This window comes from Tenrec ecaudatus, chromosome 17, assembly GCF_050624435.1.
Source record: "Tenrec ecaudatus isolate mTenEca1 chromosome 17, mTenEca1.hap1, whole genome shotgun sequence".
Classification (NCBI taxonomy): domain Eukaryota; kingdom Metazoa; phylum Chordata; class Mammalia; order Afrosoricida; family Tenrecidae; genus Tenrec; species Tenrec ecaudatus.
In genome coordinates this window covers 57747833-57775072 of record NC_134546.1, presented here as the reverse complement: position 1 = coordinate 57775072, position 27240 = coordinate 57747833, and the positions used below count along the sequence as shown (strand labels likewise).

Here is a 27240-nt window from a genome sequence, read left to right as displayed (position 1 = left end):
AAGTATGTTCATAATATTTTTAATACTTTAAGGTATATAATGAAGTAGTTTTTTTCATTTCCAATATTTGTGTCTATGAATCCTTCTTCCTAGTACCAGCTATTTTATATCTCATTTATAGTATAGTATTTTCTATCATCTTTTCAAGGAACTTTTTAAAATCAACATGTAACAGTTTTATTGACATAATTATAAGGAACTGACTTTTGATTTGGTTGATTTCTCTATTTTCTATTATACTAAATTCTAGGGTTTTTTTATTTTCTTCCTCTAATTTCTTTGGGCATAAGGAAACCAAATTTCTGTGGCTGTTCTTTTTCTAGTTTCTTTTTTTTTTTTTTCTAGTTTCTTAAAATGGAAGAGCATATCACTGTTGTTCGATCATTCTACTCTAGTACTAGGGGCCTTCACCAATTCATGGAAGCATAGAATTAAAAGATAATGGAATTTTTCCACTAACTTTTTGAAGCCCCCACGTGTATGCATTTAAGGTTATAAAGGTCCCCTAGTAACTGCTTAAGGAATTTGGTGGCATAAGCAGTATGCAATTGGCTGGCAACCTAAAGGTTGGTGGTTTGTGTCCAAGTAAGAAATTCAACAATAGAAAGGTATGGCTAACTGTATAAAAATTATAGCCAAGGAACAAACGTACAGATGTGCTTTACACAAGTGATATGTGTATGGATTGTGATATGATCTGTATGAGCCCCAATAAAATGATTTTTTAAAAATTTATAGCCAAAAAAAAAAATTTATAGCCAAGAAAAGCCTGGAGAGCAGTTCTACTCTGTAACACATAAGATTCACCATTAGTCAAGCACCAATTCAATGCCAGCTAACAATAAGATATCATTGCTTTAAGTGTATTCTATAAAGTTTATCATATTGTTTTCAATTTAAGTATTATAAATTTCATTGATTTGGTGGGAGGAGTGGCTCATGGGTTATTTAGAAGAGTTATGTCTAATTTCTAAACACCCAGCAATTATCTAGTTATCTTTATGTCAGATAGGTCAGTTATTTAAAAGTGTTATTCTTCTTTTTAATCATTTTATTGGGGGCTCTTACAGTTCTTATAACACTCCATACATCAATTGTATCCAGGACATCTGTACATATGTGGTTACTGTATTTTCTGGTGTTACTGATTTTTGTGCCAGGTACAGAAACCTGATGATACAGGAATTATATGTTCAGCTGCTAACCACACGGCGAGCAGTTAAAACCCACTGCCCGCTCCACTGAAAACAATACATGAAGTTGCATGCTGCCATAAGATACAGTCTTGGAAATGGTATGGGGCAACCCCATTCTGTCCTGCAGGGTGGGTCAAAATAATTTGGAATCCGTTTGGCAGGAGTAGGCAGAATGCACTGAATTATGATGGTGGACTTTTCTGTTTCTACTTCTGTTTTCATTTTTTTTCACATAATTTGAATCTTTCTCATTAGGGGCACACCAATTTAGAAGGTTAAGCCTTGCATGCATCTCATCCTTTTTATCATTTTGAAATGTTCTTTATCCAGAAAAATACTTCTTGCCTGAAAGTCTGCTTTTTCTGATAATGTTACTAACTTTCTTTTGTGAGTTCACACCAACTTTTTCTCTATCCTTTTCTTTTCAGCCTATCTGATTAGCAAACAACACAGATTTATCGCACACATGCAAGGGAAGTGCCCGCACCATGTGACTCCACTTAAATGAAACTTAGTAACAAGCAAAACTAGCTAAGGATGTTTTATAAAAGTCAAGATAATGGTGATCTCTGGGGGAAGAATAAGCTGGAAAGGAGCATGCAGGAAATCTGTACTTAAATTTGTGTATTTTATATACATCACTATGAGGTTTTATAGCTCAAATTTTTGACGGTTTTTTGTCAATCTATCCCTAATCTTATACACAAAATTCTAACCTAACTTTCAAAACAAGGTCACATTCCCTCTTTAAAATTTTTTAACGATTCCCCCAAAGTAACTTAAATTTTTTAAAAAGCCCTTTAACTAACTTGGGCTAGCATCCTAAAGGCTGGCCCACTGTCCATTCCCTAACATCATTTCATGCCACTTTCTCTATTGCACCCTGTAATCCAAAACGGAGGCCTGCTTTCAGTTATTTCAACATATTAAGCTCTTATCTATCTCATTATCTATAATATTTATAAATCCTCAAAAAGTTAGTACTTATTTCAAGCAATCTTTTAAAATTTTAAATATCTCAAAAGGTACTTATGGAGTCACAAATTTTCAAATAGATCCATGCACTATTTCACTATTTTCTCATAGATCCCAAGTTTATAATACATAGCCCTATTTTCAATTATGCATGTATATACATGCGTGTGGCATGCTTACACATGTATGTAAGTCTGAGAAAATTATTATAAAACCATATAAGCCTGTGTTAATAAAAATATCAAGATGTGAAACAGTTCCTTCACATATCCTCCTCCAACTACCTGGATCTGTATGCTTCTGAAGGTGGTATTTCCACTGATCTAACCCCTCCTTGAATAATTCTTTGATTTTCACCAAACTCAAATGGAGTTTTAGAATTCTTGAGAAACTCAAATAATGTTCCTTTTCAATGTTCTCTGAGTGTAGGGGACACAAAAAAAGTCTGATGCAGCAACATCAGGGCTGTAGGGTGGACAGAATAAGGTGCCCAATGTAATCCTCAAGTGACAGCCTTGCTATTCTTAAAGAATGGCCAAGTGCATTGTCTTTAAGGGAAAAAACTCCTTCGTATAACTTTCCTGGTCTTTTTCACACCAATGTAGTTTTCAATTTTCTTACAACTTCTTCAAACAAGTCCCCATGATCATGCTGTGTATTTCAAGAAAGATTCCCTTCAAAGTGACTGTTTTCATTGGACTTTTTTGTTTTTTTGGCGGGCCCTAATAAGATTAAGAAAATGTGTTACTGTGAGAACTTACCTGCAGCCATTCACAGATCATACAGGTGTTTAAACATGTTTTGTTTGGAATAAATCCCAGGCATGTATGAACTGGAGTCCTAGTAACAATACTTTTTTATTTATACTTACGGTATTTATGTATAGATACACTCACATACTACATGTGCACATGTATAAAGATAAGAATCATTGTACAGATTATATTTCATTCTTCAGTGTTGATACATGTATGTATTCAATGCACACTTTCTGAATAAATGGATGAATGAATTACTAATCTTAACTTGACATCTCCAGATCTAGGGAATAACACCCGATTCCTCTACTCTCCCTATCTTTACTGGATTGTCTGGGAAGTTAAGTGGTAGACTTAAACATCAAGTGGTAAGAGGTAATGGATTCAAACAAACAAGGAAATAGACAAAATTATGAATATTACCCTCTGCAGGGGTTAGGAGTCTCACTTACTAATGGATAGGTATATGAAAACATGAAGCCTCTGGCAGGTCTCACATATATCTAGGAGAAGAAGTTAGAAAACTCTAAGGCTGTCTCAAAACTAGCAGGTGCAAGGCTTGCAAACGGTACTTGTAACATCAGGCTGGTATGCAGGGAAAAATCGTTAAAAACACTTCCTAAAGCAAGTATTGAAAAAGCAGGGTCTGACTTCTGCTAATCAAGGCCTCCACCAACTATACAAAAGGTAGCGGGCCAAGGACAGTGACACAGTTAAGAACACACCTCTGCCCTGAAGACCTATCAATGAGACATTTACTGACCTTTACCCCATATTTAACTTTCCCAGCGTAATGCTTTATGATGAAAGCAGGCTCCATCACAGCTGGAAACTCAATGTAAGAATTCTCTTCATGCTGATGTTTAAATTTGTCTAATAACGTTTGATTTGTAGCCTGTGGAAAGCTGAATTAAAAAAGAAAGTTACAGCCATTAGGACCATCTTTGAAAACAAATTACAGTTACATTGTCACCTAACATGGTGAGCAGTTTACAACAAGCTTTTGTCTACATTATCAAGTCTGTTTTTCAGATTACAAAGTGAACATAACAAGGACTGCCATCCCTATTTTACCGTTGAAAGAACAAAAGTTGTAACTTGACCAAACCCACACTGTGCTACAATTCTGCAAAACCCAAAGGAAATTCACTGTTTTCCTTTTGCAACTCTAGGCCTGCTGTTGCATTCAAAATACCTTCCTCAAAACATCTCCCCCATCTAGGTATCTAGGTGTTCTTTTCCATTTTAAAACTCTACAGCCATTCTAGAAAGGACTATTACAACCTTTAACAATCTCAAAGAGTAGTACAATTACAGTGCCAACCTTTATTTCAAATACTCTCTGAGTCTAACCTTAGCCTATTTCCTACCATCAAAATAAATTTTCCTACAACGGTGCTTTTAGCATGGTCCTCCCTAAAACTAATGACTCCAAGCTCCAAGTCTAGGTCAATTCAACCTTTGCAGACGTATGCCACTACAACACAGCAGAATTCTCTTCACGTAGTATGCTCACCTAGCTGTCTCTAAGGGTTTATTTACCTTCTAATCTAATACTCTGTAATCACAAAGTTTAATATTGATTTGTTCACTTTTATCTATTTACTTATGTATCATTTCTTTTTTAGGTTTATGTATCTTTTCAATTGTCTGAAATTTCTATAACCTTCCTCTGTAGATGCTGTCAGAACAAGGCCTCAAAACTGTTGTTGCAAGTGCTGTAGGAATGCACAGGGTTACTCCAGACCCAAGCATGCTGAAGCCTTCCAGGTTCCCTTTTTAAATGGAGAACAGAAATTGCCAAACGGGGTTAGAAATGGGAATAGCCTTTACTCCAAATACCATTTCTATGCATATAACCTCTGGAGCTTTCAGACTCACCATTGCCTAGACCTCAACTCCTGTGGTTCAGAGTTAACTGGTCAGGAGGGTTGATGACCCAGCATCACTCTTAATCCCCAGGAGGTAAGTTGACAGATACTACCCTAAATAAATGGCTTCATCTGTTTGTCAAAGGCAGATGCTGATCCTATAGTTCTGGGTTGGCAGCCTGAGTCTGCATTTTTAAAAAGCTCCAAAGTGCTGCCAGTGCAACTCTCTGCAGCTCATACTTCACGTACTGTGTAGCATAGATAGATAGATAGATAGATAGATAGATAGATAGATAGATAGATAGATAGATAGATAGATAGATAGATAGACAGACAGACAGCAATCCTAACACCTTACTCCTAACCTCACTCTGAGACTCTATTTAAACGCTTCCTCTTTCCTAAACACCACGTTGTCTCCTCCTTCAGGATCTAGCTTAACTAATTGTGCCCAAGGTCACATAGTAAGTAGCAGACATAAGACTAATCTAGGCGTCTGAGTCAAAACCCATGCACTAAAGCACCACCAGCACATTAAACAAACAAAAATACCATGAATGCATGAGGGGCTTCAAAGTTCATGGAAAAACAATACTGAAAGATAACAAAAATTTTCCATGAAGTTTTTTAAGTCCTCCCTCCTCTGTACACCTGGCATCTCACATTATATTTTCCCTGTAGACCAAAAGATTTCTTTAGAGGAAAAAAACTCAGTCTAAGTAAGTCCCAAAATAACTCTTCCTAAATACAACGAATTTCTTTATTCAATACTACTTCAAAGCTAAATAGGAAAGCAAAAGATTTTCATGTTTTCATGCAACATCATGCAGAGACAAAGGCAGTCCATTTACAAAAGGAGACAATAACTACAGAACTGACTCAAAGTGGAAAGCAATGCTATTGTTTATTTAAGAGTTATATAAAGGACTGCATATAGAAATTGAAAGGAAAGCCGGTAAAGAGGTTACTCAGTCCAGTCAGCCACCTACAGCAATACCCTGTCAAATTATAGAAAATAATTACCATGATAGGAAAGTTTATTACTTTATGAAGCAGACAGTTAATCAGCTCTAAAGATTAGAAAGTTCTTCCTTCTATAGAGCCAAAATCTGTCATCTTATAATTTATGAACATGTGGCTTAGACTCATAAGCTTTGGCTAGCAACCAAGGGATGACACTCTCTTCTGGGGGCAATACTTATATCAGAGAAATTGTGTTTAATAAGATGGAAATTCTGCTCAAAGAATGACAGGCCAGTCATGCTCCCCTTGTTTCATTTTATCCCAGTTGGTGCCCAAACAACTTTAAAACACATGGCAAAGAATAGTGCTATTTATTGCCATCATTTCCTGTTCACATACCAGAAAACTGAGAATCAAAGTTATTAAAGTACTTGCCAAGGGTAGTTACCGCACATACTCGTGTATCAGCTGAGATTTCCAGCACATTTTAATGCAGTTTTTGTGATGAGATTAGGAGTCTCGGCTGCTATGCAGGTCAGCTCAGACGTGAGCTTATATGGTAGCTTATAAACCCTGGGCTCTGGGGTCGCAAGTCTAAGAATTATAGGATGCAATCGCCAAAGCTTACAAGCCAGAAATACCTGAGAGGTTTAAATGCCAAGTCTCCTATATACTACCTATGTGGATTTTTTTCTTTTTGTTAAAATAAAATATTTCAAACATGCCACAAAACAAAATGTATATAAATTGCTGAACTGAAAGCCCACTGACTTTGCAAACCTTTACCCAAAGTACAATAAAAAATTCTTTTAAAAAAGAAATCAAACAGAAAGAACAGCTTAACATGTCCCTACTGTCCCTATGTTTCTCAAAACGAAGTGCCGGAAGCATCTACAAAGCTTTCCAAGGTAAAGGTATCTGACCTCTGGCTCAGTTCTAATGGCAGAGCTGAGAAAACAAAGGCAAGCAGAATGAAGGATCACTAACCTTACCATTTTAAATGACATACAAAGCAGTATCAGAATCTTTCAAGCAACTTTAGACAAAAACTAAAATAGTCTGTATTTGTGCCAACTAAATTTTAGACCATTCCAATTGTGACTGAAAATAGACTAAGTTTACAGAATGGATACTCGACAAAATTGTTGGCAGTCATCTTGCTAAAGTATTTCTCATGCTGTCAATGCTGCTTCTATTTATATGTAGCAATTCTGTGTGCTTATTGGAATATGAATAAGGTGACATATAATTTACTATACAAACCACGCTATATCTAAGAATGAAGGCAGGTGCTTGGACAACCTGCATAAACTTTATACTGTGCCATGTTTAATCATTTTATCTATGATAACAAATCCCTAATCTTACCTACCCTATTTTAATGGATACAATATTAAGTTACAAATAAAATGACCTAGTTTAATTTCTACTTTTTTAGTTAAAACCATCACAGAAAACTCACATATCCTCCATCACTTCAAGTTCTCCAATTCTAGAACTGAGGATTATTTATCTATAAATCTTTTACAGAGTATTAAAAGTACTTTGGTCAATACTACAAGAAGCTTTTTCTGAAGCTTGTATTTAAGTTTGGGATAGTGAACAGTGTTCACAAAGACCAGAAACTATTTGGCACATGTTGACACCGCCTGCAGTCAAGGTAAATACCAATAGTTTATTGCATTCTCTCCTGCTAACATCTACAAAATACGTACATATGTATGTATCTACAAATTTCACGTCAACATGACTATAGGAAAGAAATCAATAAAAATTCAAGGCAAAAATTAGCTTAATGGTGAAGTTTATCCCTACTTACCAAGAAACACTCAAAAAGGGAACATTATCTTTATTCAATAATGTAAGAAGTTTATAACTTAAAAAGATATAAATTATCCAAATCGCAAATAACACAATTAAAAGAAAGACCCAAAACCCATACATACTTGCTTTCCTCATCTAGTAGATGGAGCAATCCTGTTGGTTTCTTACTAATAAGATTTATGCAAGAAGTATTATCAATATAGTCAATATTGTGCCAACTGATATCTTCTGTTCTGTATTCCTCCTAGGAAAACCAAATAGGAAAATAACAATTTGAATATTCAACTTGCAGAACATAATAAGTATATAATAATAAAGACTGAAAACGCTGTAAGTGTTACAGATTGAATTATGTCCCCCCAAAATTTTTGTTGTAAATCCTAACTTCTATTTCTATAGTTAGAATTTATTCTGGAATGGGTTGTTTAGAGGCAGGATTAGTGTAAGGAATGGCTTGAGTCCATTTACTTTAAGATCTAAAAGAGAAAACACAAGGAAGAAAGACAGATGCGATAAGATAGATGTCAAAACACATGAGGATCTCCAAAGAACCAGGAGGCAAAAGCAAAAAAGGGACAAGGAACTTCCTCTCCAAAGCCAATAAACAAAGCCTTCCCCTAGTGCTAATGCCCTGGATTTGGAATTTTAACCTCCTAAACTGTGAAAAAATAATTTTCCATTTGTTAAAGCCATACTCTGTGGTGTTTCTGTTTCAGTAAAAATAGATGAGTAAGACAAAATTAGGCACCAAGAAGTAAGGGTGCTGCTCTAACAGACACTTAAAATGTGGAAGTCGTATTCAAATTTGGTAATGGTAGAGGCTGGAAGACTTTCGAGATGCCCAATTATAAAGTCTAGATTGCCTTGAAGAGACTGTTGGCAGAGTAATGAAAAATCAAAGGTAGCTCTACTGAGGGTTCAGAAGGAAGTAAGGAGAACATAGAAAAAATTCACATGATCTCATAAGATACATAGGATACCAGCAATAGCATGTTGCTGGAAATGTGGATATTAAATATGCTTCTGAATCTTCAAAAGAAAATGATGGCCATGTTATTAGACAATGGAAAAGGTGTGATGCTTTTTATGCAGTAACAAAGAACTTGTCTGAATTGGGTTCAAATGTTGGGCAAAAGGTAAAACCTGTAAGGAATGAACTTGGATATTTGGTTGATGGGTACCTGGCAAGATTGTAAAGAGGCCATTTGAAAGGAAAGAGATAGACTTTAAAATGAACTGTGCGCTTCCGCCGCGGCACCCATCGAAGAGTCGCAGCCATGGCTGTGCGTACCCTATGGCCGTGGGCCTCGACAAGGGCCACAAGGTGACCAAGAACGTGAGCAAGCCGAGGCACAGCCGCCGCCGCGGGCGCCTCACCAAGCACACCAAGTTCGTGCGGGACATGATCCGGGAGGTGTGCAGCTTCGCACCCTTCGAGCGAAGGGCCATGGAGCTGCTCAAGGTCTCCAAGGTCAAGCGGGCACTGAAGTTTATCAAGAAGCGAGTGGGCACACATATCCGAGCCAAGAGGAAGAGAGAGGAGCTGAGCAACATGCTGGCCGCCATGAAGAAGGCCGCTGCCAAGAAGGACTGAGTGCCGTGCCCCCCTCTCCCCACCCCCAAATTAAAGTCTTTTCAGGAAAAAAAATGAACTGTGCAAAATGAAACAGAACTAAAACATTTGGAAGACATATGTCCTAGAATGTTTACCAAAAACAAGAAGCCTGTAACGGATAGATCTATAAACAGCTTAGGCTGACGGGGACAGAGAAAGAAGGAAAGAAGAGAATGCATTTGCCTGTTGTAAAACCGCCAGCAGAAACAGGTCTAAAGAGCCACATGTGTTATCTTCCAAAAAGACGACCATTCCTGGAGTATCCCAGACCAAAGACCTGGAGTAGCGAGGCTCACAGGGAGGAGTGCCGTCAGTCTCCTAGGTTTCACACAGTCAGATCTTCAGCAATTCCGTTTAGAGGTGTGGTGCTGCCCTTAAGGTGCCAGAAGGGTTGGCCACCACCAACAGCTCAGGGGTTTGGGCTCCATGCCCAAAGGAAAGAAGAATGGAGCCTGCAGAGCCAAGGGGTAAAGTCACCACTCAGATGGACTAGGAAAATGGATCGGTGTGATGGAAAATGGGGAACTGCTGTGACAGGAAATGCCAGGAGTTCCCAAGGAGCACTGAGTGATGGACTATGTGTGAGGACCACAGGTGGCAAAGAGAATGAATAATGCTAATTCTACACCCCACCCGGACCTGGTCTTTGTAACCTAACAATGTCCTTCTGTGAGGGATGGGTTTAATGGAATAGATGTATGTATCCAGAAATAAACATCTACAGTCAATTGATATTTGATAAGGGTATTAAGGCTATTTAGCAGAGGAAAAGATCATTTCTTTAATAAGATATACTAGAGGTAAGAAGATTACATTCAGATTTCCACATACAAAAGAGTGAGTTTGGACCCATACCATATACCATACATGAAAACTAATTCTAAGTATACAAAGGCCAAATGTAAGAACAAAAAGCATAAAACTCTTAGATCAAAATAGAGGAATAATGCTTCAGGTTTGGATTTTTAACAGTGCATTCTTAGTGACACCTAAAACAAAAACAAAAACAAAAAAAAAAAACCCCAAATAGACCAATGAGACCTCATTAAAATTTAAAAAATTGTTGATTGAAGGACTTTATCAACAAAGGGAAGAGAGATAATACAGTTAGGAGAAAAAATTTGAGAACTATATATCTAATTAAAGTTTAGCATCCAAAATATATAAAGAATAACTACAACTTTTTTTTTTACAACTCAATTTTTAAACACAACAATTAAAACCCCAAACAAACCCACACATCTCTTTATCCTGCCCCCAGGGCACATTAAAACAAGTACAGAAGCATGTATTCTTAAACAATGAAAAATATTCTGCATAATATTGCTCAAAAACTTTGCTCTGATTTGTTATTTGCTACTACTATTATGAAGCCTAATCTAAAGCCCCAAAATGTACAGCCATCAAGTCAATATTCCAAATTATAGCAACCTAGAGTACACAGTAGAATACTCCTGTGGTTTGCTAAACTGTAACTCTTTCCAGGAGTAAAAAGTCTCCTCTTTTAGGTGGAGTGGTTAGTGCTTTCAACAGCTGACCTTGTGGTTAGTAACCAAGGCACATGACTATGACTCAAAAACGTGTGTGTGTGTGTGCGTGCACATGTGTGTGACACAGAAAGAGACAAGAGAAAAAAGAGTGTGCACTCACTAACATGGAAGATAAGCATGCATACATTCAGGTACTCACTTGCTCCAATTTAAAGATATGTTGATTAAAGTAGTGTTGTAAACGTTCATTGGCAAAATTAATACAAAACTGTTCAAAGCTGTTATTTTCATAATCTTCAAAACCAAAAATATCCAGAACACCAATGGACAAAGTCTGAAAAACAAAACAAAAATTGGTTTAAAATGATGTTCAAGTTTACTTAATAAATAATATCCATAAAATATAAACCAAAACATTCACAGCCATTCTACAGCAGAAGAAAGGCAAAAATTTTCGGCCAATGCACAAGCAAACTATGAGTAAGTCAGAAAATACTGTCGACTAGCGTTCCAGTTCACACATATAGTTTATTTCAAACAAAATCATTTAAACAGGCCTCTGTGATGAGTGGATGGATGCAGAAAAGCTCTCTCAGCAACGCACTTATCTCAAAGGTCTTGGTCAAAAATGAACCAAGAGACAAAAGACCTGTTAGTCTTGAATGAAGACCCTGTGGCTGAGGTCCAGGAACTGTTAGAACATGACCATTATCACTGGTGCCACAGCTACTGACGCTGGGATCTTACATGGTTTTCTGTACTTTCAACTTAAAGCAAACATCTTGGCCTCAGGAAGTTTTTGGCTCAGTGGGTAACAAAAATGCTATGCATCCCCTCAACAGCTGATCTTCCCATTAGTCTTGGAAGCACGAGTGAAAACAATGAAGCTTTATTTCATGGAGCAAATCACAACTGGGGATGGGTCTTGGATTTACCGATATGATCCAAAGAACAAGGTCTGATCAAAAAAGTGGCTTCTGAGGGCATCTGCTGGGCCAGCTAAATCCAAGGCAGAGATGTCAGCTGAGAATGTTATGGCAGCTGTTTTCAGATCCCGAGGGCTACTACCGACAGAGTTTTCTCAAAGGTCACCGGATAATCATGGGAGCTTACTATGAAGAGGGTTAAGGAAACTGCAAACTGCCTGGTTGGATAGGGGCTAGGAAAGCTGTGCCAAGGATTCCCCACCCCCACCCACTCAGCACCACCATTTCATTCCTCAAGAAGAGCAATGGCTTTCCCACAGGAAACCATACAACCTACAGCCCTCATCTGTCTCTTCAGACTTCTTTTTATTCCCAAAATTCAAAGCACATTGAAAGCTAACTCAAATCAAATTCCTCAAGTTTTTTTTGACATGGTATAAATCAAAGAGTACAGAATTCTTCAAGAAAATTTTATAGATAGAAACACCATCTTCAGGATAGAGGATATAATGACAAACAACAGCTTCAACTTGATATTTTTGTTTAATATAGGTTTCTATAATTGTGTAACAATGATTTTTATTTAACCTCATAAACTAAAAATTTAAAGGTTAGTCAAACTCCATCTCTTCCCTTTTTAACAATTATGAAAATTTTAGCACATTGTATTTTTTTAATTAATTAATTAAATTTTTTTTACATTTTATTAGGGGCTCATACAACTCTTATCACAATCCATACATATACATATACATACATCAATTGTATAAAGCACATCCATACATTCTTTGTCCTAATCATTTTCTTTCTTTTTTTTTAATATTTTACACATTGTATTTTAATACATGAAAAATTTAACACACAAGTAATCCATGGATTACTTTAGAGCAGTCATTCTCAACCTGTGGGTCGTGACCCCTTTCAGGTTGAATGACCCTTTCACAGGGGTCGCCCGATTCATAACAGTAGCAAAATTACAGTTGTGAAGTAGCAAAAAAATAATTTTATGGTTGGGGGATCACCAGAGCATGAGGAACTGTATGAAAGGGTCACGGCATTAGGAGGGTGAGAACCACTGCTTTAGATAAGTGCACCAAGCTTGCTATCTCTATTTCATAAATCCCTATATTCTATGAAACAAAATAATACAAACAACAGGGTATGAAGTCAGTAGTTTACTTAAACAAAGTATCAACAGAGCTAGTTTAATCCTGATTACGTTTGGCTACGCCAAGAGAATGATGAAAGTTTTTCTAGTTTTGATTTCTTTAATCTCAATAAATAGAACTCTATTTTAAGAACTGGGTAAAGTGTGTTTACTCAGCTTCATGAAGTTGAAGGATGAAATAATATGAAAACATGGTTTAATTTCATTTTTATATTAAAACACACAGAGGGTTTAAAATGTTGCATAATCTTAAAAGGCTTATTACACACCAAAAAAAAAGGACTGGATAGATACACCCAAACAACAATTCCTCTGAACAGAGTAATAAAAACAGCAGTTGGAAGGGAGTATTTAAGGGTAATTCATACTTACTCTGCATTATTCTGTCCTGTGTTGCACTCCACTTCAGTGATTGGCCATTTCATTAAAACAATTTTAAGGGAAACATTTGTATAATCAAATGTATGCTTACCTTGGTATTTTGCTCCAAATCTTTACTATTTAAAAGTGCGTGATTAATTCGAAAAACTATCCAGTCAAACAGGGCACTATAGAGAGACTTAGCCATGGAGTTCCTCACTGTCACAGCCTAAAAATAATTTTTAAAATAAAAAACACAAGGAAAGAGGAGTGTGAGTGAAATGGGCAATATTCTGACTTAGATAATATAACAAACTTTGTTCTGCTCTCATTCAGGAAAGAAAGCTATCTTAAATTACAAATTAATTTTTCTCTTAATAGTAGATAAGTAGAATTGAAGTTTCCTACCCATATTCATTACCTCAGGGAGTGCAATGCAGATGGCCAAATTGCTATGAAAGGTCTGTTACTCACTGCCTATGAGTCAATTCTGACTCATAGCAACCCTATAAGACAAGGCGGAACTGCTGTGTGGGTTTCTGAAACTATAAATCTTTACAGATGTAAAAAGCCTCATCTTACTCCCAAAGAACAGCTGGGGGTTTTGAACTGCTGACCTTATGGTTAGCAGCCCAATGAGTAACCCATTACACCACCAGGGTTCCTTGACATGAAAAAGGAAAACAAAACACGGGTCAATGGGGTCAAACATTTTTCTGAAAAGCAAACATTTTTCTAGAAACGATGTATAGAATGAAAAGTTATCTATAAAGATTCACTTAAATGAATAGGCCTTGACAGCTTAGTGGGGAATAATCTAAGCAGAAAAACAACCTCTGTGAGCAAACAGGAATCAACACCTAGATAATGACTTGGCACAAAATAATCATCAATATATGGTCACAAAGTGGATTATTAAAACACAATTCTAACATCTCTGGAATCCTAACCAGAGTTGTGAAACATACATAATGTAATGCCATCACGATTACATTGCTAGTGACCTTCGCTTACCATCACAGTAACTTTGGAAACTTCTCCACCCCAGAGAAAGTAACAGCCCAGTTCCTATGGCATTAAGCAATTTATTTTTTTCCTTCACTCCAAATGTTCTTCAGTTTATTATAGCCTAACAAAAAAAATCATTCTGAAAACTACTTCTATGATCTAGGATAGTACTAATTTCTCCTAAACTGTTAAACTCTTCCTATTCTATCATCCATATTTTAGTGAAAATATATATGCCGTATTTTCCACTACCAACCAACCAAATCAGTAAGAAATGCAGAAAACTGATCATTATGGTTACAGGGGAAGACAAAGATGCTAGCTAGTAATCCATGAAATGCAAACTGAAACAAGGTCTGCTTTATATCCCATCATATAGTCAGGAATTGGGAAATTGGATAATAGTAAGGTACTGCAGCAGATACAAGAGCAAAGAACCCTCAAGCACTGATGTTAAATATCTAATCTGGCACGGCCATTTCAAAGAGCGATCAAGTACATATAAACACTCTGACCCCACAACCATGTTCCTGGGTTTATATTCAGGGCAGTGGTTCTCAAAGTGTGAATATACGACAGTAGCAATAGTTTCAGCTATAAACATGTTTGAAATGCAAGTCCTCATACCCCACCCTAGATACATAAATCAGGAAGTAGGGGTAGCACAGGGGTCCTCCTGGTGATTATCATGCACAGTCAAGTTTGATGATCACTGCTCCACAGGCGGTCGTACAGCAGTTGAAAACGTGTTATCTATACACACATCACTGTTAGTTGTGGTAATCCAGTTAGGAGCAACTCAAATGTCCACTTACCAAGGATATGTGTTGGAAAAAAAAGTGATACATACAATGGAATTCTATGCAACATTCAGAAACAAAAGAAAATGTATGTACACAAACCACCATGAATATGTCTACCTTGTTTGTTTGATTTATGCATAAATAAGCCCTGGTTGAAAGTTATAAAACATACACTGCAGTATGAATCTTTTCAAGCACAAATATTAATAATGGATATGTTTTAAAGCTTGAATGTGGGTACTTACAAGGTATACAGAGGAATCAAGAGTAAGGATGGGTAATAAAAGGCGAAAATAAAACAAAGCAAAATGTACATTTGCTGCTGGGAGGCAATTCTCCATGGGTCTCTCACGTTTCAGCATGTCTTGTGAACAGACACACTGACTGTTTTTGTTTGGCTCTATCTTTTGAAGAATGTTTGAAAAATAAAGAGACATGAAAGAACAAAATGGTATCACACTCTGTAGCAAAAGGCAGATTTGTTTTTGTCCAGTTTAACACACCTGCCCAAGCAGGTTTGCTCACAGGTAGGTGAAAAACTGAGGTTCCTAGACTCAGGTTTCCTTAGCTGCCACATAAACCACTGCATGTGACACAAGCCCACGTGACCACTCTGTGCCTCTCCTATTGGACTTGGGGGCTGACGAGAAATGAGATGAGCATCAGGTTCAAGCTGTTTACGATGCCATCGACAACGAAGTCTTTTGTCTCTGTCCTAAGAACCTCCTATCTTCTGCTATAGTCCATGAAACTGTAGTGGGGTAACGTCCTTGTGTTTACATATGGTAAACTCTCAGACCCTTCAGAGTTGATGCTCGTATGAACTCATAATATTAGAGCAACATTAACTGAGCTTCAAATTAAGTAAAGGTGGGGGCAGAGGGGTAGGCAGCATAAAAGGAAAACCAGTCCAAACTCACTGCCATCCTATCCAGTCAATTTGGATGCGCAGAGAGCCTAGAAAACAGAGTAGAACTGCCCCTTCAGGTTTCTGGGACTGGAACTGTTTGCAGGAACAGAAAGCCTCATCTCTCTCCCACAGAGCACCTGGTAGTTTTCAACTGCTGCCCTGGCAACTAGCGACCCAAAGCAATACCCAGTACACCACCAGGGCTCCAATAAAAGGGAAACAGAACCAGGAGAGGCTAAACCAGGCTGTGAAGGGAAGGAGGAAAATGAAAAGAAGAAAACAGGAAGATACAGTGCCATGGAGTCTACTTACTACGTAACTTGCAAAGAGTCAGCAATGAAGATCTCAAAGGCAGTGATTCAGGGGACAAACTTAACTTACACTGCTTCTTTTGGCCTTAAGGATGACAGCATATAAACGGATGTAGATACCAAATAAGGGTGCAGGCTGCAAAGGTTATTTATTTTTCATTTATATGTGTGTATATATGTGTGGAGAAATAAATTTAACTACTGGAAATGAGAAGTTAAAATGTTCTGGGGAAAGGGTAAAAGATTTGAGAAGGAAGTTGACCAGAGAAAGGCAGAAAGATTATCAGAGAACAGTGTAGTACAATTGAGTGTGAATATACCATATATACTCGTGTAAAAGCTGAGGTTTCCAGCACATTTTTTATGCAGTTCTTGTGGTACAATTAGGTGCCTCAACTGATATTCGGGTTGACTTATACTCAAGTATATGTAGTAATAAATTTTCTAACACTTCAAGAAAACAGGGAAAACTAACAATATTCTTCAAAATTTTGTGATGATATGAAATAATCTATCATCAAGCCCTCGCACTAAATCCTAGCTCCAACTCAAGAACAATTAGTTGTTACACCATGGCCCTGCTTGATACTCATACTCAAGAAGGGAACACAGAAGACACAGGTGCTATAAGCAAAATGTGGTGAAGAATTTAGATAGTGCCTGGCTATCAGATAAAAGAGTTCTACGAGCCCCTAATAAAAAGATTTTTTTAAATAATAAAATAAAAGCGATCTAACAATGAAAAAGAAAATGCTCTAAAATTGATTGGGGTAATGATTGTATAATTCTTGATATGAATGAACTATATAAGTGTATGATATGTAGATTATGTGCCAATAAAACTGAAAAAAAATGAAGTCTTAAAGGCTTGTCACTATACAAGCAGCCATCTAAGTGAGATGTCAACTAAGTCCACATGGAAGAAGCACACCATCATCAGTCACCGAAGGACTGTAAATCATATGAGTAGGAGGGTAGAGAGGAAGATTAAAAGATGAGAATGTATTCAAAATATCTAACATCTGAATAACTGGAGGTCTGATTAGTAAAATGAAACATAAAGAGGTGAGACCCAACCTGAATTTGTTGTAGGTGCAAGAATCTCTTACTTGTTCCATGAGAAAAAAAGTCTTCCCTGGCTTTTTAAATACTAATAGGATCTTTTCTTTCTTACTCATTATTTGTATTTTTATCGTTATATTATTATTATTATTTTATCCTTACCACTTTATTTCGGTTCTGCTTGGTGCTGTTGGGTTTCCCAGTTTGTGAAGCACAGAGTAGATGCATAGTGATACTAACTGGGGCTAGGGTTTCTAGGGGACGTCGGGGTAGAGGGAGGGTGATAAGGTGGGTAAGGAGATTTTAGGAATAAACAATGAAGACTAGAGGTGGGGAGGGACCATTAGAAATTATTGTGATTACAGAACCCATTTTATTTATTTTTAAAGATAATTTTATTGGGAGCTCTTACAGCTCTTATAATAAGCTGTAAGTCCATCAAGCATATTTGTACATATATTGCCACCATCATTTTCTAAACATTTACTTTCTATTTGAGCCCTTGTTATCAGCTCCACTTTTTTCCCTCCTTCCCTCACCCTCCCACCCTCGTGAACCTTTCATAAATTATATATTATTATTATAAATTATTATCTTAAACCAACCAGTCTCCCTTCACCCATGTTTCTCTTGTTCATCCCCCTAGTGTGTGTTGGGGTGGGGGGAGTTGGTTCTTCTCCCTTCTCCCCCTCTATCCCCTTACCCTCCTGGTATCACTACTCCCATTTCTGTTCCTGAAGCGTTTATCTGACCTGGATTCTATACACAACTCGTCTATAAGCTTAAAAAAACAGAGAGAGAGAGAGAAGAAATAAAGACATAACACTGTTAAATCTCTAAACTTAAGGCATAGGTTTTCATATTAAAAGGAACTCATTGTGTAATAAGAATTAATATTTTATGTATCTAAAATCATTCAGTAAGGTTTCTAAATCACAAAGGCAAGAAAAGCTAAGTATTTCAAATTCCTAGACCAAAAAGCATCACCTAGACTACTGTGTGAAAGAAAAGAAAAATCAAGTATCAAATTCTGTATCATAAAACACTGGAAAATAATTAGAGAATGTTCCCAGAGTTCTAATGGGAAAAGGAGTGTAATGCTCAAAATTCTATACATAGGCAAGTAATTAACAAGGATCTTTTAAATTAGCAAGAAAACCAACAACAGAATATCCATATAGTGGAATGATTATTCTATTTTTGCAAAAATGAAATAAAGTTTAAAAATATTTGGATCAAATTTTAAAAATATAAATGAGCAGTACTATGCAGTAGTGCTCATAATGTAAATGGGCTTAATTTTCTAATTTCAAAAGAATTTTAGATTAAATTAAAAATTAAAAGTTGCTTAATCACTACTTATAACTCTTACTACCATAATAAAATACCATAGTCAACTAGAATCCATATAAACTATATATGAGCCTTAAAAATCATGAAAAAATGAAATTAAAAGATAACAATTTTCCCATGAACTTTTTGAAATGCTCATGTACATAATCTAATACCAATTTACCCTGTAAATACACTTTCGGCCCCTTTTCTGTGAAATGCTTCCTGCCAATCCATCTTTTTATCCGACTATCTCAATCCAAGATTAATTTTAGTAAGTTAAATAACAAAAGCTTCTCAACCAAACAGGATCTCATTATGTGAAAATTAGCAATAGTCTTCACAGTTATTCAAACCAAAAACACAATCCTAGAGGGTTATGGCAGGGATATTTGGAATTAGTAAAGAGTCATCTTGAGAGGCAGTTTCAAAGACACAATAATTATCAGGACTTACTTGGAAGAAATTTTAATAAAATGGCAGAGAAAATCGCACCTATAAGTTTTTCCCCTTCATGACATTGTACCTGCATCATTCTTCACGAGGAACAGGGGCTACCTTACAACCATGATCTTGCCTTTAGATTTCCTTTTAATTTCCAACACCCAAAGAACAAATAAAAGGAATTCGGCTAAAGTCCCAAAACTTCCATTGTGGCATGGTATAACTCTAAAAACACAGACTTCTCCAGGGGAAGGTTTAGCGAGATGGAAATATCCCCTTCGGAAGTGTATAGGGCTCCATAGAGAATGGTCATGGCACAATAGCTTCATAGTTTGCTATTTTTGTTTCATAAAGCTTATTATCTCAGAACAAGGTTTTTTTTAGCTTACCCTCCCCTATGGCACTGCTGTTTAACACTTTGATTTTTGCCTGGTAAGACACTAGGCAGAATACCTTTATGTTAAGCTGCTTAACGTGTCACACGGCTATAGAAAACGAATACAACCTGTTCTGACGGATTCTTCACACTGCAAGCAAAGTGATCCTTTCTTGTTTAAAATAATCCGAAATAATCTCATAGCTCTTCAGAAAAAGTACAACAGTCCTTAAACACTGCTCCATATTTTATTCCTACTGCCTTACACAGCTCTAGCCACCAAGAATATTTTCAAATATTTACTTGACAAATATAGAGATACCTCATACAAATGTAAACAAAAATAGAACAAGCATAATATAAAAATCTGAAAAGTTAAATTTAAGGTTAAGATGTAAACATAAAACAATAAATTCTGAAAGAAAATACAAAAGCTCTAGAGCACTGTGTAAAAGAAAAGGAAAATTCTCGAAAAGTTTAAAGTTTTTTCTTGTTTAGAAAGAAACATCCCAAGAGTGAGTGAGTATTTTAAAAGGCACTAGGATAACTATTTTCAAAATGAAAAACAAAAAACCCCAAGGACTTGGAGGTGAGGTACCCCAAATGTAGAATAAATAGATAAATAACAGCCTAGAGAACGTTCTCTAGAGTTCATATACAATCCCTGAGCCTCTGTATCTCCTAACACTACATTCTGTCCTATTTTTATAACAATTGCCAGTTTGCTTTATCATCACTTTCATACAATTACCTAAAAAAAGTAGTGCTCTTCAATAGTTTTCCTACCCCTAAAACACATAAAAGTACTATAATAGTGAAAGTTAACAGCGACACATTATGACAATAAATCTCACCTGGGAGCCACATATACAGATGCCATTTAAAATCATGAGACTTGGTGAGATAACCTAGAATGTAGGTCCTTGGTAAAACGAGACAAAGACTGCCTTGGACACCCCGTGGTTTAAAGGTCAGGAAGAAAAGAAAAATCAGGCAAAACAGGATGCACAGGAGTGGTAGACAATAAAGACGTAAACAGAGTATGATTGTCTGGAGTCTAAGTAATTATCTCAAGAAAGAATGATCAATTAGGTAAAGTACTGCTCATTTATAATTCCACCTATCTATCCACCCATGTGAATAATATAAAAATTAAGAATTGTGAACAAAAGTAAGATCTTTTGAGAAAAAATGCAAGTCTATTGCTCACAATCAAAGCACATGTAACACATTTCCAGGCCACTAAAAAGTTCAAGGTCAAAGTTTCAAATCCCATTAGACATTTCAATGAACGCGCTATTGTCACTTTTATTCTATTAAGGGAAAGAACACAAATTGAAACAAATTGATTCAAAAGAAAGTCTATTCTTACCTCAGCCAGCTTGTACGGTAAAATCAGTCTTTCTCCTACTGTCACAGTTTTCCTGGTAACTAACGCATCACACAGCATCTCTTCTTTAACCTGTGGGTGAGAAATTAATTCATTATGTAAGAATTAGGGCAGTTAGTTCAGACTATATTGAAAGAAATAATTAAGTCAAGAGAGAAATCTTAATGAGATAAGCAAATGTACAAAAGAGAAAACTGAAAATATACCGGTGATTTTAATATTTGCAGAAGTAACATTTAAGGGTTTCACACTTTCCCCCAAAATAATAAGAAAGTAAAAAGAATAAAATGTGTTTTTTTTTAAAGAGTAAAGTTTGCTTTCTGATTATGGAAAAAAAAACATTTGAAAAAGTTTAAACATAATTTCACAGCCTGGAGACAAGGACTAGAGAATGACCACATTTTTTGGATGACAAAATATTAGTGATTTATGTTTTTGTTTACGAATGTAAAATGTTAAGATAAAGCTGCTATTTCCTTGGTTCTCACTCTCCCCCGGAGGTAAAAACTTTATCATGAATTTGACATGTTAATGATTTCAAATGGCATCATATTGTCCATGTTTCTTTTTAAAAATCCTTGGTGGTATAATGGATTCCATACTGGGTTGTTAACCACAAGTCAGCAGTTAGAATCCCACGAGGTGCTCCACACAGAAAGATGAGACTTTCTGCTCCTGTGAAAATGTGCCGCTGCAGACAGAGGGTCACTATGAGTAGGAATTGACTCATTGTTGAGTTTATGTTTGTTTTGGGGTTTGGGTTTTTTTTTTAGTTTATGTTGATAATTAAGATCAAACTTATTTATTTTAACTGTATTTAGTATCCCCAGCATAAAATTTACCACGATGTGTAATTCATTCCTCTATTTGGGGATATTTATCCAGATTACAAATTTGCAATATTAAAAGATAAATTGGAAGTGAATATTCTTGCATATGAGTTGAACAATTTCTCAGATGTCCATCCTTAAAAGCAGAATAGCCATGTAGGATGCAATTCTTTCATTTTCTAGGCTCCTGCCAAACTCCTATATGTGAATCTTCCCACCTTGGGCTCTCTGCAGCAGTACTGAGAGTTACTACTTTCTCAAACCTTGACTGCTTTTTTGTTTTTCAATTTCTAACCAGCTTTATTACAGAGAGTTATCTGATAGAGTGATCACAGGGTTCTAGTACATGTGCTATCTTTGGATGGAAGTGAGCTGTCAAAAAAAGCGTAAATATCTTAACAAAATCTGAAAAGAAAACAAACCAAAGGTAACTGGAAGTTACTTAGAGCAGCCAAACCATGAGTTCTTAGGCCATTAGGAAACGTCTGAGAATTTCAAACAGAGCAAGAATATTATCATTATTCATTGAAACTTTGACTAAAAGTAATATTTTACCTTTATAGTAATAAGAGCTATGTAATAGTTTATAGTAGGTATTTTCCAAAGACTACAGTAATATTCTTCACATGTTCTACTTTGAATTTTACACCACCCCGATGGGAGGACGTGAAATGGTAAAACTGGAGTATTTTATAATAGTATCTATACCTCATAAATATAAAACTTTCATAAAATTTTATGCAGAAAGTATAATTACAATATAAAAATATAACAGCAAAGGGAACTCTGAGTCATAAAATGAGAGGGGGCAAAAAAAATCAACTTTCCAGATACTCTTTTCTGTACATGTATGACTTCTTTTAATTTTAAACATCTTTATTAACTGAATATACAATTGAGATTCATAATGCTGCCAAAAATCAATGAACTATACTTTTAGTAAAGCAATGATTTTGGGTCGTGGAAGTGGTTCTAATATCTCAATACTAAGATACCTCCATAATCAATCTTTATTAGAACTTTGAATAATTTTAGCAGTATCCGTCCCAAAAGATTTTAAGTAACAAAAGACAAACACTCACTTTTAACTGGGGATACTATAATGAAATAACTGGGGAATAAAATACACATAAATGAACTATTATTTTAAAAACATTTACAGGGCAGTGCGTTATTGAATGTGGTTCTCCTAGTCAAGTCTCTAATCCCACCAAACGACCTTTTCGGTTTGGTAAGAAGATGAGGGAAGACACTGTGAGTAATTGTGAACAGGATTCACTGGAATGCTATCCTGCTGTATTTAAAATGATTCCCTCCCCAAACCTATCTGTAAGATAATTGGACAGTCCCTCACAGAAGGACCACAGATGGGTTGATATATCTGGAGTGCAGTATAGGACTAATTCAACACATAACTATCCTCAAGTTCTTTAATATTTCCTCCCCTTACTATTATGGTCTTAGTTTTACTTCATTAATTTTGTCAGACATGCATATATTTATTTGTATAATTAAGATCATTCGATACATAAAATACAAGACAGTAACTGGAGTAATGATTCCCTGAGTATATGGAAGGAGAGAGGGGAAGGGAGGAAGGAGGAACTGATAGCAACACTGACTATATAACCTCACTCAAGGACAACGAATAACAGATTTGTAGGTGAAAGGATGCATTGGATGGTGTAAGAAATGGCCATAAATCAGGGGTCTTCAAACTACGGCCTGTGGGCCACATGCAACCCGCCGAGGACTTTTCTCTGGTTCGGTGGGTGTTTTGCCCCGTGTTTTTTTACTTCAAAATAAGATGTGTGCAGTGTGCATAGGAATTTGTTCAGTTTTTTTTTTTTTAACTATAGTCTGGCTCTCCAACGGGTCTGAGGGACAATGAACTGGCTCCCTGTTTTAAAAGTTTGAGGACCCCTGCCATACACACAAACATACATACAAACATAAATAAAATATAATAACAAGGATTCCTGGGGATGGGGAGGGGATAAAAGGGTAGGTTATATCAAAGAGTTCAGGAAGAAAGAAAATGTTTTATAAATAACAGTGGCAACTATTGTGCAATTATGCTTGATCTAATTGGGAAAAGTTTCAAATTAACAATAACTGTGTCTTGTATAGACCTCATTGGCTACAATATTGCCATTGGGCAAAGCTTGCTTGATCTAATTGAACTATGGATTGTTAAATCTGTAAGAGTGCTCAATAATGGTGTAGAAAGCTGATGGTGTCTGGCTATCAAAAGATATAGTGTCTGGGGTCTTAAAGGCTTGAAGGCAAATGGCCATCTAGCTCAAAAGCCACAAAGCCCACATGGAAGAAGTACAGCAACTGGTGCGATCAGGAGGTGTCAAAGGGATCAGGTATCACTATCAGGCATCATCAGACAAAAAATCTTACCATAGTGAATGAGGCGGGGAGTGCGGAGTGGAGAGCCAAGCCCATTTGTAGGCCACTGGACACCTCCTTACAGAAGGGTCTCGGGGAGATGAGCCAGTCAGGGTGCGATGTTGCAATGATGAAAAATACAACTTTCTTCTAGTTCCTAACTTCCACCCCCACCCCCCACTATCATGATCCCAATTCTACCATGCAAGTCTGATTAGACCAGAGGATGTACACTGGTACAGATAGGAACTGGAAACACAGGGAATCCAGGGCTGGATGATCCCTTCAGGACCAGTGGTGTGAGTGGCGATACTGGGAGGGTATAGGGAGTGGGGAGTTGGAAAGGGGGAACCGATTACAAGGATCTACATGTGACTTCCTCCCTGGGGGACGGACAACAGAAAAGAGGGTGAAGGGAGACGTTGGACAGGGCAGGATATGATAAAATAATCATTTCTAAATTATCAAGGGTTCATGAGGGAGGGGGGAGTGGGAAGGGAGGAGAAAAAAGGAGGACCTGATGCCAGGAGCTTAAGTGGTGAGCAAATGTTTTAAGAAGATGAGGGTAATCAATGTACAGATGTGTTTTACACACTTTGATGTATGCATGGATTGTGATAAGAGTTGTATGAGCCCGCTTTCTGTTGTCGGCCTGAGAGCCTGTTGTCGAAATGGACAAGTTCATGAAACCCGGGAAGGTGGAGCTGGTCCTGGCGGGACGCTATTCGGGACGCAAAGCCGTCATCCTGAAGAACATTGACAACGGCACATCGGACCACCCCTACAGCCACGCCCTGGCGGCTGGAATTGACCGATATCCCCGCAAAGTGACAGCTGCCATGGGCAAGAAGAAAATTGCCAAGAGGTTGAAGATCAAGTCTTTTGTGAAGGTGTATAACTATAATCACCTCATGCCCACGAGGTACTCTGTAGACATCCCCTTGGACAAAACTATCGTTAACAAGGATGTCTTCAGAGACCCTGCTCTTAAACGCAAGGCCCGTTGGGAGGCCAAGGTCAAATTTGAGGAGAGGTACAAGACAGGCAAAAACAAGTGGTTCTTCCAGAAGCTGAGATTCTAGGTCTTGAGTCAAAATCATTAAAAACACCCCCAAAATTAAAAAAAGAGTTGTATGAGCCCCTAATAAAACGATTAAAAAAAGAGTGCCCACTAAAATGTAAAATAAATAAATAAAATGAGCCCTCTGAGAAGCAGGGGTAGGAATCCTAAAGACCAGCAAGTCAGGAGTGGAGCATGTCCTCTGGAGTCAAGATCCCTATGCAGTGAACCTTCTGAATCCAAAAGATATCTACAACTTCGAGGAGCAGCAACAGAACCAGGAGCCAGACCATGGAACAGACTAATGGACTTCCCAACCCATGGAGAACGTAAAGCTGAGTGCTTTTGTGCAGGAGGCTGGCTTGTGCAGTGGATGCCTCGGGGCGTTTAATTGGGGAAGCAGGGTTTGCTGACCCACAGAGCTTAAACTGAGTATCTGAGTTAAGGCATACAGCAGAGTGATACGCCTCTTTGGGCATTGATTAGCAGACTTGAAAAAAAATTTGTAATATGTCTTAATAAACAACCCTACCCTGAGCATTTCTAACTGGGATTATAATTTATCAACTTCCTTAACAAATCCTTTAATCATGAATATTGTCTGTGTAGCCATTGCTAATATGAGCCCAGTAAGGTAAAATAGGGAAAATTCAAACAACACAGTATTTATGGTCTAAAAACTAAATCTACATTTTATCATGGAACTGAATCACTTGGGAATAAAGAGAAGGAAAATTAAATGAAACTCTATTAAAACACTTAAATTTTAATTAAAATTTTATTAGACCTATCCTTTTTAATTTTATCTTTCTTTAAATTGCAATTATTTTTATCCACCTTAAATAATTAATGGAAATTACATACTTAAACAGTTCCTAATAATTAGCTATGGGTAGAATAACATAGTCTATCCTATGGGATTATCTCTAGTTTCTGAATTTACAAGTTTTCTTTCTACTTAATACTAAAAATCAGCTCCTAGAACAAGTCCAAATAACTTCAGGCTTCACTTCAAAAGTGAGATTTTCTTTCAAATCATATTTGTTGCTAGTCACACTTTACCACTGGTAGGACCACAAATACACATAGCCTAATTCTCAGAATTGGATTTTTTTCTTCTTTCCAAAAGTAATACCAAGTTCTCTTTTGTTTATCTGATGTGCTTCTTACCAGGCTGCCACCAGAGAAGTAATGCTGCACTAGGACAAGAAGCCTTGTTACTTTTTGGGTGTCTGGACTTACAGGTAAAACCACTATCCTCAATGCCTTATTTTACCACAATACTAAATGCTTGACTTAAAATATCACCTGAAATGCCTTTCACAACCCTCAGCTACTACACTCTGTTTCCTGGTACAACTTCTTTCCAATGAGTAAGTCTACTTCCAATTCACGGGACGTCCTTTTCTTGGTCCTTCAACCAGGCTTACTCATTCCATTAAAGTTATTTAATAAGCAATGCTCAGTCATGTATATCGGGAAAAAAGCAAAACAAAACACTGTAAAGTTAGATAAAACAGGCGGTCATTGCTCTCAAAGAGCACTGCAGATTTGTAATGGGCACAAACTAGTAAACAATTAACTTTATATGACAAAACCAAAACTAAATTATGCTTTAGTAGAAACAAAAGCTGTATGCTTAGGGAGTGGGTTTAAAACACTGAAGTGACTTATAAAGCAATATTTGAAGGATAACATTTTAAAAGAGAAAAGCTGGCTATTCATAATTGCCAGGGAGTAACCAAAGTGTCCTTGCACAGATGAATACTCAAACTATAGCACACCCACCAAATGGTGCACTTACACACAATAAAAGGAATGCACTTTCAAGTTCTTGAAAAAAATAGGTAATTTAAAAACTATATTGCTACATGAAAGAAGTGAGTGTGAAAAATCTAAACTGTACACTTACATATATGGAAAAGGCAAAATCACCAGATATAAAGATCAGCAGTTCCCTGGGGCTAGCAGGAAATAAGTGAATAGGTGGGGCACAGGGAATTTTTAGGGCAGTAAAACTATCTGTATGATACCATAACAGTGATTATATGACATGAAAAAATTGGCAAAACTCAGAATGGCACAAGAGAATGAGTGAACCTTAATATATGTTTTTTTAATCAATTAGGAGATCAGGGATTCCAGGAAAGTAATATAAACTCTAAGAAGAG

At 36.7% G+C, this 27240-nt stretch overlaps 2 protein-coding genes and 2 pseudogenes across 15 annotated transcripts in view; 1 reads left to right on the top strand and 3 right to left on the bottom strand.

Annotated features, from left to right (window-relative positions):
* MYO9A (myosin IXA) overlaps positions 1-27240 on the bottom strand; it is a 250951-nt gene that overhangs the window by 143307 nt on the left and 80404 nt on the right. For all 14 annotated transcript variants that reach the window (XM_075536143.1, XM_075536142.1, XM_075536146.1 and 11 more), the window contains 5 exons: positions 20765-20854; positions 13259-13375; positions 10892-11026; positions 7710-7831; positions 3693-3834 (listed from right to left, as the gene is read on the bottom strand). In XM_075536143.1, coding sequence (XP_075392258.1) covers positions 3693-3834; positions 7710-7831; positions 10892-11026; positions 13259-13375; positions 20765-20854 — 606 coding nt within the window. The remainder of the gene's footprint in view (positions 1-3692; positions 3835-7709; positions 7832-10891; positions 11027-13258; positions 13376-20764; positions 20855-27240) is intronic.
* On the bottom strand, positions 4574-4699 carry LOC142431219 (small nucleolar RNA SNORA9; annotated as a pseudogene).
* LOC142431118 (U4 spliceosomal RNA) lies at positions 23652-23778 on the bottom strand (annotated as a pseudogene).
* Positions 24681-25109, top strand: LOC142430842 (large ribosomal subunit protein eL27-like). Its single transcript, XM_075535868.1, has one exon. It carries the CDS (start codon positions 24681-24683, stop codon positions 25089-25091), a length of 411 nt encoding a protein of 136 aa, XP_075391983.1. The 3' UTR covers positions 25092-25109.